The 13,964-nt window shown below is 59.0% G+C and overlaps 1 protein-coding gene across 2 annotated transcripts in view; it reads right to left on the minus strand.

The window, feature by feature from the left end:
- Positions 1 to 13,635, minus strand: part of LLGL2 (LLGL scribble cell polarity complex component 2) — a 35,515-nt gene extending 21,880 nt beyond the window's left edge. The window contains exons 1-2 of one of the 2 annotated variants that reach the window (XM_027518722.1): positions 13,503 to 13,635; positions 2,804 to 2,894 (exon numbers count right to left, since the gene is read on the minus strand). In XM_027518722.1, coding sequence (XP_027374523.1) covers positions 2,804 to 2,878 — 75 coding nt within the window. In that variant the 5' untranslated portion in view covers positions 2,879 to 2,894; positions 13,503 to 13,635. Of the gene's footprint in view, positions 1 to 2,803; positions 2,895 to 5,086; positions 5,182 to 13,502 lie in introns of those variants that run through there. The other variant, XM_027518723.1, reaches the window with a different exon arrangement.
- Between the last annotated feature and the right edge of the window lie 329 nt (positions 13,636 to 13,964).

Below are 13,964 nucleotides of genomic sequence, written 5' to 3' on the forward strand. Positions count from 1 at the left end.
ATGTGAGGCTCTGAGCTCCAGCTCTGTGCATCCCACTGCCTGCTGGGACCTGGTCACACACCTCTGCTGGAGGGTGCCAAGACCCTCCAAATTCAACCTTGAGCCAGATAACATTCACAGCTGTGCTAATACTGGAACCACCAGCCACTTAGGCCCCTCGACTTACACACTAACTCATTTAATCCGCACACCAACACTGCGGGGTAGTTTCTACCAGCCTCTCCATTTACGGATGAGGAACTTGTCCAAGGGGGCGACAGAAGAGATGAGATGGCTGGATGGCATCACCAACTCGATGGACAGGGGTTTGAGCAAACTCCAGGAGATGGTGAAGGACAGGGAAGCCTGGCATGCTGCAGTCCACAAAGTTGCAAAGAATCAGACATGACTGAGTGACTGAACAAGAACTTGTCCAAGGTCACCTGGCTGGTGAATGAACCCAGGAAGGTACCTGACTGGCACCACGTCTGGAGACGTTTCTGGTTGTCATGTCGGGGAGGCAGGGCCGGGCATGCTGCTGCTCCTGAAGGCCCCAAATGTCAACAGTGCCAAGCCTGGCGCCCCACCGCCACTGCTGGGCCCCACCCAGTCAATGCAACATCTCCTAAGGGTTACCTGCTTCAGAGTGAAAGGTTGAAAAAAGTCCCAGAAGCACCTTAGCTAATAAGTCATAAATGAGATCGCTCACACCCCTGCTCAAAACCCACCAGGCTCTGTGTAGCAGACCCAGACTCCGAGGTTCCACCCTCTCTGGACCTCACGGCTGGGGGCGGGGCTTGGGCTCCCCCATCACCGAGGATCCAACCTCACCCTCCAATCCTGACCCTCCAGGCTCCACTGCTCACCCAGAGCCTAGATGAGTCTAAGGCCCTCACCTTCCCCAAAGATCTCCCAAGACTTCCCCCACTTCAGACCATCAGCCCTCTTCTTTCCACCAGATTATAAACATCCTGGAGGGCAAAGCTCTTATCTGAGATTCTCAAAGCCTCAGCCCTGGGCTGTGTATACAGTAGGTACTCAAAGCATGTTTCTCAGAAGTGAATGGAAGTAAGAAGGAATTCCAGGAGCCTCCCCTCCCTCTCCCCAGCCAGGCCTGGGGGTGGGGCAGCCGAATTTGGGGGCACGGTGGGGGGCCGATTCCTCTACCTTGGCCCCACCCCAGCTCCACCCTGTTGTTCCACAGTTGGAACTTGGGGCGGGGGTTCATCCCTCTTCGCTGAGCCTGTCTATCCGGTTTGCACCGGAATCAGCCACCTTTTTGGGGTGTAAGATCCCAGCGTCATCAGGGGCAATGGAAGGCAACAGCGATCACACCCAGGCCCCGTGGTGGGTGCTGAGGTTCTGAGACCCGCACTCAACACCCATGAGCTGTTCCCTTGGGAACGAGAATGGCAGCTCCCCCGTTCATAACACCTGCGTGTGCACACACACCCCCACCCCAAGGCCTAAAAGCCCCACCCACGGCTTCCTTACCCCAGTGGGAGGAGGTGTTCCTTTGGGGAAGCCCTGATCCCAGAGGCAGGTACCCTCAGAGCCACAGGTCAAGAAAATTAGAGGAAAACGGCAGAGCACAATGGGACCCTGACTAGCCTTAAACACGCCCCTGGGAGCTCCCTCTCCCTGGGAGGCACACAGCCCCAGAAAACAGCAGCTGGCACTCCCGGGCCACTGTACCCAGCCCTTAAACGATCTAATTCCACATGGTCCACATGATGGGCCTACGCAGTGTGTGATGGGCACTGGCTCCCCCCACTTCTAAGAGGCTAAGCTGGATTGGAAGCCCACCCGTCAGCATGGCCTGGAGGGATCCTGGGTGCCCCTCTGAGGGGAGGAGCACCTTGCTGCTCCCTTTCCTGCCATCTGCCTTCTGGAGGGGAGGCCGGGGCCTAGATCAAAGTAGAAGTGAGAGGGGCTAATTACCCCGGATTGGCTTCAGGTTGCTAGGTGGCCTTGGAGCTAATAAACCACGCTGTGCTCCTTCCCCTTTACAGCCCGGCTCCAGCCTTCCCAGGCCCAGCCTTCAAGGAAGCCCTGTGATCTTGGGAAAAGGACACTCACTTTGGGGGGCGGGGGGCTTAGGAGCAGGTTAGGGTGGGGACAGTCATATGTCAACCCACACCTTCTCACAGATGCCTCTCCCCACCCGCCCAGGCCTAGAACCCGCCAGAAGGAACCATGCCTCCCCCCTGCAGGGAACACCGTGTTTTCCTTTGGGGATGATTTGAGGAGGGAGGGGACAGCTGTAGCCTGTGGCCCCAGGGCTCCAAGGAAGCTGGCATCATGGGAACAGGACTACACTCTGCAGGACTCACTGACATCTCATCCTCCCTAGCCCTAAGCCTCCCCTATAACCCCGGGGGAGGTAGGCGGGGTGCATGGTTTTATCCCCACGTTACAGGTGGGGAAACTGAGGCTGGGAGAGATGGAGAGACTTGCCGAGGTCAGAGAGAGATGAGGGGCAAGGAGAGCCCACTGCTGGGCATCCTGTTCTCCTCGTCCAGGAAAGCTGCCACCCAGACCCCATTTCCAAAACCTAGATCCCGGGGGCACGGTGGGTGGCGCCAAGTAAGCACTCTAGTCCAGGTAAAGGCGACCCCAGTACCAGCCCCCGCCTGGGGGGAGGGTGACACCTTTTGTTCGTTTGTTTGGCTGCGTTGCACTTAGTTCCCCAACCAGGGATCAAACCCGCACCCTTGGCAGTGAGAGCACGGAGTCCTAACCACTGGACCACCAGGGCAGTTCCTGGGGGAGGGATACTTTCATGCCCGCCATTCACACCCAGCCGGCCCCCGGCTCCCCTTACCTTGTTAAACTGGAAGAGGTCCCTCTTAAGCCTCTCCCTCGCAGGGTCGTGTCCCGGCCTCAGGAACCTCCTCATCTTGTTGTGCGGTCCCCTGGGGAAAGCAGGGAACAGCTGAGTGCCCGGCGAGGGAGGCCCCAGAGCCGGGCCCAGCGCCCAGTGCGGGCAGCCTCTCTCCCCGAGCCTGCAGGTGGCTGAGCCCCGAGCCGGGCCTGCTTCACTTCACCCTGGGCTTCCCCATGGCCCATCCCTGGAGTGCGCCTCCCTAACAGGAGACTGGAGGGAGGGAGCCCTGTACCCGGAGGCCCACAGCCAGTTAACACTCTGACGCTTGCTCCCGGCCACCTGCGGCCCTTGTAAAGCCAACGGGAGAAGCTGGGGGAGGAAGCCATTTAGCCCAGCTTTATAGCAACAAGAAGGGCCAGAGGCCCCGAGGTTAATTAAGCTTAACTGTTAACCTGTTTTCTGGAGAACCATAAAACTCTGGCTACCCAGAAAGGGAAACTTCACAAGCCTCTGTCTCCAGAACCAGGGGGAAGTGGGAATGCAAAGGCGGTCCACCTGGGCTCACAGATCAGAACCCAGATGGGAGAAGGGAAAGGCCCAGGGGAACTCCCGCGGCGGGTCAGCACCCCTGCACAGACTCTTCCTTCCGACTTCAGGGAAGGCTGTCCGGGGGCTCTGGGCTGAGGCTGCTCCCACCATCCCACCCTACACCGGGGACCCACGCGGAGCTGGGTCCACCCCCACAGCTGCCGGGGCCTGCGTAGCCCCAGGCTTCCGCCCCACCTCCCTGTCTCATCTCTGGCTCTCCCAGGTCCAGCGCCCCTGGGCTCCGATGGGGTGCGCTGGTTTTCGCACGGGCCCAAGTGGAGGCTAATCAGGAGAAGAAACCTGCTCCCAATAAAGAAACCAGCTCAAAGCCCCCAAACCGCCCGCCCACCACAGAACGCATTCCCCAGTCCAAGGGGAACTATTTCTGGCTCATCCTTGGGGAAGAGGGTGGGATCACATGGGCTCCCGCTTCCGGCTTCCAAGAGCACAACCTCCCACTGACCACAGGACGCCAGGGCCTGTCCTTGGAAACACAGGGGCTCAGGCCCACCCTGGAAACGGCTTCCCATCTGGGGGGAGCCAGAGAAGGCCCCACTCCTCCAAGGACCAGCAGGCAGTCGGGAAACTCCCAGGTGCCTGCTTGACCCGAGGCCCTGCAGCAGGTTTGGGGAACAAACATGGGAAAGTCCCGCAGGCTTCTGGGAGTGACAACAGACCGGGTGCCGGGCTGCAGCAACCTCCTGGACAAACAGCTGAGCTGGTGGCCAGGCATTCCAGCCGTGGGGGAGGGTGCACCAGCTCATCAGCCGGCTGCCCCGGGCTCCTGGGGGTGGCACGCCCCCTCCCCCGGCCCTGGTCACTGAGTCAGAAGTCAGAGGAAGCCAGGAGGGTCGCCCCGGAGGAGGCTGCCTGGAGACTCTTGTAGGGGCTGGCGTCAAGTGGGCACGGGGCCGTCTGCACCGAGGACCCACACAGTGCAAGGGTGACGCTGCACAGCCCGGGGAAGACGTGCGGGGGTGGGGGGTGGGTGGGCAGCCCTACCTGGGAAGGGAGGACGGACGCTCCATCCACCCAGCTGCCCCTCGGGGCCCCAGCTGCCTACTAGCACTGAAACACACTTTTGTGAGTTAGAACAAGGTGTACCCGAACCTCATCCTGGGTGTTCACCTTCCAGAGGACTCCTTGGAAGATGAGTGGAATATCCCCACTTGGCAGACAAGGAAAGGAAGACCACAGAGGCTGGGCAACTCATCAAATCACTGGGAAGAGATGGACAGAATGCAGATTGCCCCCAGGAGTGGTGGATTCCCAACTCTTGGGGCTCTGGGAGGCAGCCAAGGAGGTATACGACAGGACAGAGGATGCCTGGTTACAGCCCCAGGATCAAAGGCACAGATGCATGTAGACACACTCCCACATGCCTTCAGCTCGGGGCCAACCAGGCAGCGGCGTGGCCGCCAGCGCGCTGTGGCTGGGCCAGGCTGGGTGGCCTTGCCTGCCCCTGTCACTCACTCCACCGTGGGCTGGGACACCCGTGGCCTCGGGGGACGGAGTCAGGACCTCAGTAGGTACACACTGCATGTGCTCCTCACTCCAACCCACCCTTCAGAGGAGCTCCCAATACAGAAGCACCGCTCAAGACGAGGCCTAAAAAGAGCCTTCCCATCTCGAAGGAGGACAGCTCTGGGACGGGCTGGACTCAGCTCCAGGCAAAGCCTCGGCTCCACTCACCCCAGACAAGCAGGTTCTCTGCGGAGAAGCTTCAGGAACCTGGGCCTGCCTGGAGCTTCCGGGGGTGGAACAGATGCTATCGACTCAACCGAGTCCTGAGCGGGAGAAAAAGACGTCAGGGAAAAAGCCCAGGGCTGGGGACGCAGAGCTAGGTGGCCCTCAGGCAGTTCCTGGAGGCCGAGAGCGCTGGTCTGCTGTGAGCAGTGGGCGCAGCGCCAAACTCCAGGGCCTGGCACGGAGTAAACCCGGTCCTAGGACTGCGCGTACAAGATCCTCTGACAGCCAGACGAGATCCTCTAGCTCGCCAAGCTTACACCCTGGCAGGGGGGTGTGGTGACTCACAGGTACACGAAATCAGTCAGCGGGCTGGTTTCAGGTAGAGATCAGAGCCTCCAGGAAAATAGGGGAAGACGCTTCGATGGAGGGACCAGGGTGGTCAGCAGGACCCGGTCAACCTTCCCGGGTCTGGGTCTCTGTGTCTGCCGTTCCTTCTGCCTGGGACGCTTTTCCTCCAGATGCTTTAGCGCCTCCCACCCTCGCCTCCTCCCCCGTGGAGCTCGCTGAATGAATGAATGGAGGTGACAATATCTCCACCCCGTCCTGGATGGCGGGAAGCAGTCAGCCATGGGAGGATTCGGGGCAGGGCGTGTCAGCCAGCCAGAACAAGCTTGCGTGTGCCTGCGGGGGCCGGGCACAGGCAACAGGAGGGATGCCATGGGTCGAAAGGGGGTCCTGGTGGGCCACAGCAAACAGCTTCAGTTTGTGCCCACTGGGAACTCCCTGACAGTCCTGGGCAGGGGCCTGACAGGGTCCGCCCTCTCCTCCCCAACTGTGTCCCCCTCTGCTTGGCCCTCTGCCCATCTGTCTGCTAGGCACCCCAACATGAGTCCCATTCACGCTGGTTTCCATGCTTTTGTCTCCACGATTCTCTCTGAAATAACCTTCTTGCCCCTCAGGCAGCATATTAAAAAAATCACCTTCCGTACAGCACAGGGAACTCTGCTCAATGTCATGGGGCAGCCTGGCTGGGAGAGGAGTTTTGGGGAAAATGGATACATGTATCTGTACGACTGAGTCCCATCGCTGTTCACCTGAAACTATCACAAGGTTGTTAATCAGCTACCCCCCAATATAAAAGAAGAACTTTTTTTTTAAATCGCCTTCTGAAAACATCTGTATTTGAACCCATCTTGACCATGCTCGCTCACTGTGCTCCCTCAGCGCTGGACCGCACCTTAGGCTCAAATGATGTCTAAAACCACCGGGGACCCAGGCACCCGTTGAGCTCCATGGATGCCCTCCCCCACCTTGTCATGCTGGTCGTTAAGCTACTAGGAAAAATCAGAGGCCACCTAAGCGGCCAAAAGCAGGGGACGGGTGAGGGGTGCTCAGCCCCACGACGGGAGGCAGACGGTCACGAAAAGGGCAGGAGATGATGGCTGTGGAAACATGTGTCCAGTGTATCCGGGAGTTGGGAAGAATCTACTGAAAATATTTACATAAGTTGACAACACACTGGAGGGGTTATAGGATTACCAGTGATGTTTTTCCTCCTTTCTGATTATCTACCTCCCAGGAAGGGCGATAAGAAGATCACACGGAGTGGGGGCCCAGGCAGCGGTCAGGTGTGAGGACAACCCTGTGCTCACAGCAGGCACTCGGTCCTGTTGGGGGACAATTACCCCTGCCGCCTCCCATCCCCCCGCCACTCTGGACCCCGAATTGAGAGCAGAGGCAGGGAGCAGACAGGTGGGTGGAACCAGCTCTGTGACCTCAGGCTTCAGGGGCCCAGGCCTGGGGTGAAAGGATGTTACTACTTTGCGGGCCATGATCAAGGGTGGGGGCGGCCGTGAGCTTCAGCAGGAAGGCCTGGGAGGGGACTGGCGAGCTCTCAGGTGCTGCCTACTTGTTGGCCAGATGTTTGTTGTTTAGTGGCTGAGTGGCGTCTCTTTTGCGACCCCAGGCACCGTGGCCCGCCAGTCTCCTCTGTCCAAGGAATTCTCCAGGCAAGAGTACTGGAGTGACTTACATTTCCTTTTCTGGGGGATCATCCCAATCCAGGGATCGAACCTGCCTCTCCTGCATTGGCAGGTGTGTGTGTGTGTGTGTGTGTGTGTGTGTGTACGTGTGTGTGTGTACCACTAGCCACCTGGGAAGCCCGCCTACTTGGCCACAGGCTAGTAAAATCACACCTGGTCTTCCCTTCCCATCCTCTGCTCAGACCCCACATGGGTGGGGGACCCACACATACCTGCTGAAGGCAGAGAAGAAACACACGCATGGGAGTGGGCTTGTCTTGGCTCCCTGCCCGAAGCAGCACTTCTGATTGTGTCACAGGGGGTTGGTTCTCATAACAGACGGCTCGGCCCACGCTGGCATGGTTTGGGGCACCTGGGCTCATTTATCCCCAGGAAACAAAGGCTTGACCAAGCCGTGCCAGCCTGTCCTGGAGGTGTGTGATGGGCCAGCCCCCCCTAGAAGGTCCCTCCATGGCCTGGGCTGCTGGGAGAGGCTACATCTGGAAGCAGCGCTCTGGACACCCGGGGCCCACGGGAGGGAAGGCTCCTGGAGCCCCGGGAGCATGATTCCCCTGTTCACAATCGCTGGGAGCACGTCTGGCGTGTGGCACAGCCCCGGCTCAAGCCAGCTCCCCACAGCCTGCTGCTGCTGAAACCGCCCTCCCTTCCCCGACATCCTGTGTGAGGCCCGCGTGTGGCTTTGGCCTCCGTCTGCAGGGTGTGAACACGCCCCTGCACCTCCCACCCTGGGGGAATGGTAAGGCAGGGCTCTAAGCGCCCGGGGCAGCTGCTGACCCCTCCAGCATCTGCCTGTGCCAACTCAGATGCCCATGGCTGCTTTGCTGGCGCCTGAGTTGTCCTGGGAAACCCAATCCCCCAGAGGCACCAGGCAGCCCCTGGCCAGCAGCTTAGCAACCAAACCTTGGCTCAAAGGGCACCTCTGTGGAGGTGGGACTAAAACAGAGAGGAGGCGGCAACCACGATACTGTCGTCGCTGCTGCTGTTAGGTAATAAAAGCGACGGAGGGAGCTGTGGCCAGATACTGCTTGAAGCACTCGACAAGCATCGCCTCATGTAATTCTCCCGGCTACTTATGAAACTGCTAATTCTGAGCGCTAGCAAGCCTGAGAGGAGTCCAAGTCCCAACCTGAACTCCAACCAGACTGCACAGCGTCTGCTCAGTTCAAGCCTCACTCCCAGGACAATGGGGCTCCCCAAGAGCCCTCACCCTCCCTGGCTGGATCCAGGTCAGTCACATCCCAACGGAGCCACAGGCCAGTCCTCCAGCCCTGGGTGGGCCCTCCTGCCGGGTGCGGGGGTGGGAAGTCAGAATGCCTGCGTCTCTCCACATCCCCATTCTGGGGGAGTCAGTCCTCACCTGCAATCTAACCCCAGCCTCCCTCCAGGGAAGTGACAGATTGGGACTGGCCAAGCACGGGGAAAAGCAAAGCCATTCTGGGGAGAAGACAGACTACGACTCGCCTGGGGTGGGGGTGGGTAAGCTGCCTGGTTCATCCCGTCAAGCTCCATAACACGACCTCCGACTTGCCTAAAACTTGGAAGGCCAACCCGTGGAGCTTTCAGGATATGTCAGCCCCGGGACGGACATGCCTCACCTTCCATGGTCGTATCTCCAGTGCTTAGAGCCCTGAGACATGAAAGTGAAAGTGAAGTCGCTCAGTTGTGTCCGACTCTTTGCGACCCCGTGAACTGTAGCCTACCAGGCTCCTCCGTCCATGGGATTCTCCAGGCAAGAATACTGGAGTGGGGTGCCATTTCCTTCTCCAGGGGATCTTCCAAACCTAGGGATCAAACCCAGGTCTCCCACATTGCAGGCAGACGCTTTAACCTCTGAGCCACCAGGGAAGCCTCCCTGACACATGAGAGGCACCGAATTTTATTTAAAGAACTCCCTCACTTCCTGTAGGGCTTCCCCAGTAGCTCACCAGTAAAGAATCTACCTGCAACAAAGGAGATGCGGGTTCCATCCCTGGGTCAGAAAGATTCCCCTGGAGGAGCGCATGGCAACCCACTCCAGTATTCTTGCCTGGAGAATCCCCTTGGACAGAGGAGCCTGGCGGGGTGCAGTCCATAGGGTCCCAAAGAGTCAGACACGACTGACTGAGCAAGGCAAGGCACCTTCTGTAAGCCTGTGCTCACGTGTGACCTTTTTGATGAAGCCCATCCTGACCCCTTTTTAAAGTTGCAACCTGCCTCCCTCCCAAGGGGTCTCAACCCCTGCCTCCACCTCAGTTCTTCCTCTATAGCTCATATTGCCTTTTAGCAGATTATTTATTACCTACACTTATTCCTGGCCACTCAAGATTCCCATCCTTTAGAACAGGAGTCCTGTGACAGCCGAGATCTTTGCTTGGTGCAAGGATTATGCCTGGTGTCTAAACCACACCGCACATACAGAGACACTAACAAATACCTGTTGAATAAATGAACAGCTGGGACTGAATGGGGATCAAGTAGGCAAACATCTTCTCCAGGTAGGAGCCACTGATCCCAAAGAGCACAAGGATGGGGCCGCAGGGGAACTTCCTGTTCTCGTCTCTGGCCAAGGCCGGGCCATGTGCATACCACACCTGACATGGGGCTGGGGATACCCTTATGGACCCTGTCTTAGCCTGATGTTCCAGAAGACCCGGCTCCTTGGCAAGGAGAGCCAACATTATTTACTAGAATCAAACAGTCCTGCGCCCAGATGTCCCTCTCATCAAACCCTGGGAACACTGAGTCAGGTGTCTAGAGAAAGTATCCAGTCTCTGCTGGATTCCTGAAGGGTAGAGTCAGGTGCCTAGCTGCTTCCCTGTCCCCACGCCCAGAGGAGCCTCTCCTAGCTCAAGAATTCACTGTGGCTCCTGGGGAGGGGAAGGAATGGTGTGACTCCTCTGAGGACCAGTTTCCTCTGAGACGCAGGGGGTAAGGGGGAGAGAAGGCCACCCCCAAGGGAGGTGGACAAAGGCCCACAGGGACAGCCCACAGGGAGGGGAGGCTCTCCCAGGGAACCCTGGGGAGCTGGGGCTGGAGAAGGGCAAACAGTACCGGTGGCCCCACGGGGACCCCATCTTCTGTCCCACACCCCACTTCTCTCTGCAAAGGACTCCAGGGCCAGGGAAAACAACGTTGCCAGAGACCTGCCGAGCCTCGAGCCAGAAGGAGCCCTGATAGTGCTATCACCCGAGTGAGATAAGAAGGCCTCTCCGGGCTGAGTACTCAGGATAAGTGGGTCCAGCCGGCCAGTGCCGCTCAAAGCAGCCAACCCAGGGGCAGAGGCCATGGGCCTCCAGGGCCTTCGCCGGGCCCCTGATTCGGGTGTCTCAAAAGCTGCGGCTGACATGTCTGGGAGGGCCCTTCTGCGGACACCACATTGCCCCTGACTCCCGCCAGGGATGCTCAATGTCTCCAGTGGGGTAGACGGTGGGGCGCAGGCTGATGGCAGAGGATCCCACCCTTCGCAGCTCTGCACACCAGCTTCTCTGTGGGAGGGAGGGTCCCGGGGCCAGGAAGTCCTGGCAGGAGATATCTCTTCCCTGAATGAGGTTGACGGAATGCACGACGGAGTTCAGAGAAAAATCTCGTTAATGGTAACAGAGCAGCCCAGGAACACGCTTCCCCTACCCACTGACCCCGCCACCCACCCACCCACCCACCAGGGTGCAGAATGTGTAACAGTCAAGCCCTCCCCAGAGCACAGAGCAGAGGAGATTAGATTGTACACACACACACACACACACACTCCCCCCAGGAAAGGCTGCCCCAGCTGGGGTCTGGCCATCAGGCCTCACTCCCGGCTTTTCTAAGCAGCAGCAGAAATACTGAGGGCCGCTGGAACCGAAGTGAAGTTAGGAGAGACCTCAGCCCTCCAAGAAGCAACAGCCTCATTCTCAAAGTTCTCATTCTCCAGAGGTTTTCAAAAATTGGGATTTCTGGACAGAGAAGCCAACTGCCCTCATGACCCGTCAGGGCTCAAAAGGCCCCGGCATCTGCCCTAAGGCTTGCTGCAAGTGATCGTATGACTTTTATGCTTCGTGGGGAGGCTGAGCAGCCCACCCTCACCTGGTGCCGGCCAGGACCAGGTATCTATGATATTTTTCATCCTCTTGTCAACATCTGTAAAAACAAGGCTCGCCGAGGTTTGGCATGGTTAAGTAACAGAGTCAAGGTCATGTAGTGAAAAATCAGCATGGCACAATTCAAAACTATACCTGAGTCTGGAAAGACACTAAAAATCTTACTGAGGGCTTCCTGGTCGTTCAGTGGTAAAGAATCCACCTGACGGAGACACAGGTTCAATCCCTGGTCTGGGAAGATCCCACATGATGCACGGCAACTAAGCCCATTTGCCGCAACTGTTGAGCGTGTGCTCTTGACCTCAGGAGCTGCAATTACTGAGCCCACGCACTGCAACTACTGAAGCCCATGCAGCCTAGAGCCCGTGCTCCACAACGAAAAGTCACTGCAACAAGAAGTCTGCACACCACAGCTAGAGAGTAGCCTCCACTCGCCACGACTAGAGAAAAGCCCGTGCAGCAGAGAAGACCTAGCACAACCAAAAAAAAAAGAAAAAGCAAGCACTACACCTGAGGCAAGACTATGAAGCAAGAGGGAAGATTTTTCCCTCTTATTTTACTCTTTCTAAAATGCTTCATTTGCCCCAGGGAGCTCCTATTACCTTTTAAATTTTTGAACCTATTACGGGTTATCTGGGATTAAGACACTTTTTAAACGCTACTAAGAAGTTGGGTTTCCCTTGTGGCTCAGCGATAAAGAATCCACCAGCTAATGCAGAACACATGGGTTCGATCCCAGGGTCTGGAAGATCCCCTGGAGAAGGAAATGGCAACGCACTCCTGTATTTTTGCCTGGGAAATCCCATGGACAGAGGAGTCTGGCGGGTTACAGTCCATGGGGTGGGAAAAGAATCCAACAGGACTTAGCGACTAAACAATAACAAAGGACTAAGTTACTAAATGAATAAAACTATATTAATCTGCTGCTAAAGGGGATGCTTCTTTGACTCAGAGAAGGTTAGGGATGCAGGATGACCCAGACCTTTTAAACAACTGCCCAGGGGCTCCCACCGAGACTGGCCCCGTCTAAACTTTAGAGAACAGCAGCAGGCACTCGAAGCACCAAGTTTGGTTTGACTCCTCACTGATGAAAGTGAGCACTGTGTGCAGATGGTTGAAGAAAACCAAATCTGAATGCCCTGTGCATAACATAAAGAAGCTGGCCCATCTCTTCCAGGACCATTCCCATGCTTCAGCTCACAAAACCCAGACGGTCTTCCTCAGAAGCCACTTCTGCCCTTGGCTCCCCGCTGAGCTGGGCCAGGGCTCTTCAGTACTGCTGCTCTGAGTCTCCCACCTGGGGTTTCCTGTCTCCATGACACACAACCCCTTCTTCTTCCCCTCTCTGCTCAGAATCCCCTCCCCAGATTGAAAAGACCCTGAGTTGTAAACTCCGGGAAGGGTGCCTAGAGCCTTGGTTAAGATGCCCTGCATCTGGCACAAGGATCCCCAAGGGAAGGGCGCTGAGTCTACGCCCCGCCCACCTCACCCAAAGCTCACCTGTCTCAGGTGAGAGCCTCAGGGGGCCACTACCACAGCTCTCCTGGTAACCGTCAGTTCTCCTCGCAGCCCAAGCTCAGGGTGCCTGGGAACCGTCCAGCCCCGAGAAAACCAAGAGCAAACTGCACTTTCTTTGACACAACAGAATTTCTCACTTCTCGCCAAGTCCCAGCGTCCCGCTGCGCAATCCCACCACCGTGGCTGTGGAAAAGAGGCTGGGTCTCCATCACGTCCCCCAAAGGGATACAAAGCTGCCTGGGGCGGAGAAAGGCCCCAAGACCCAAGTCCCTCCCGCGGGCTTCCTGCGTCCGGGGATTAGGAGGCACAAAGGGCCGGCAGGCAGAGGGCCCAGATGGCAGGGGCAGGGGCTAAGCCGCCGACGTAACGCGCTCCGGCCCCCGCGGGCGGAGAGAGGGCCGCTGGGGGTGCGCGTCGCCGGCCTCTCCGGCCAGGCGCCTTACACGTGGGGCCCGGGGTCCCGGGGCTCCGTCTCCGCCCGCGGTGACCCTCGCACTCTGCCGGGCCGAGCACCTGTTCCTCGGCTCTACCAAGCCAACACGATTGTGCAAGCCCGAAACCCAAGTTCTGTCTGTGATCGCCGGCGGATCGGGCACGGAAAAGTTCCCAGCCGCACTTTCTACAGGTGTCTGTCTCCCAGACGAGCGGAGCGACGGGATCCGGGGCGAGGCGAGCGGACCCGCGCGCAGCCCTCCCCGCCCGGGGAAGCCAGGGGTCCCGGCCCTCCCCGGCCTTCCCGCTCCGGCCGGCGGGCGCCCCGAGGGGGCGGCCTCGGCCAGGTGGGCCCCGGCCCGCACTCACCTGGAACCCCAGGCCGGCCCCCGCCCGAGGCCTCCGAGTCCTCCTTCAGCCCCAGCCACCGGCTCCGCACGCTCCGCCGCGGGCCCGCAGGCTGCTGGGCGGCAGTCTCCTTCCTGCTCACCTCCGGAGCGGCGAGCAGGGGGCGGGGCCGCCACTATTTACATAAAGGGCGAGCCGGCCCTGAGCGCCGGGCCCCAGCGGCCCCGCCCCCCGGGCCTGGCCCCGCCTCCGGGAGTCCACGGCCGTCGAGGCGGGGTCCCCGCGCCGGCGCCCTCGGGGGGGCGGGGCCGCGCTCGGGCCAATCCGCGGCTCCGTCCGCCCGGGGGCGGGGCCCCAGCCCGCGTGAATATGCACGAGGCGCTGTCGGCCCGCCCCCAGCCTCACCTGCGCGCACCTTGGGCCGCAGGACCTCCGCGCCGCGCCCAGTGTCCCGCCGCCTCCCGGAGGAGGAAATAGTTCCCG

Source organism: Bos indicus x Bos taurus, chromosome 19 (genome assembly GCF_003369695.1).
Source record: "Bos indicus x Bos taurus breed Angus x Brahman F1 hybrid chromosome 19, Bos_hybrid_MaternalHap_v2.0, whole genome shotgun sequence".
Taxonomy (NCBI): domain Eukaryota; kingdom Metazoa; phylum Chordata; class Mammalia; order Artiodactyla; family Bovidae; genus Bos; species Bos indicus x Bos taurus.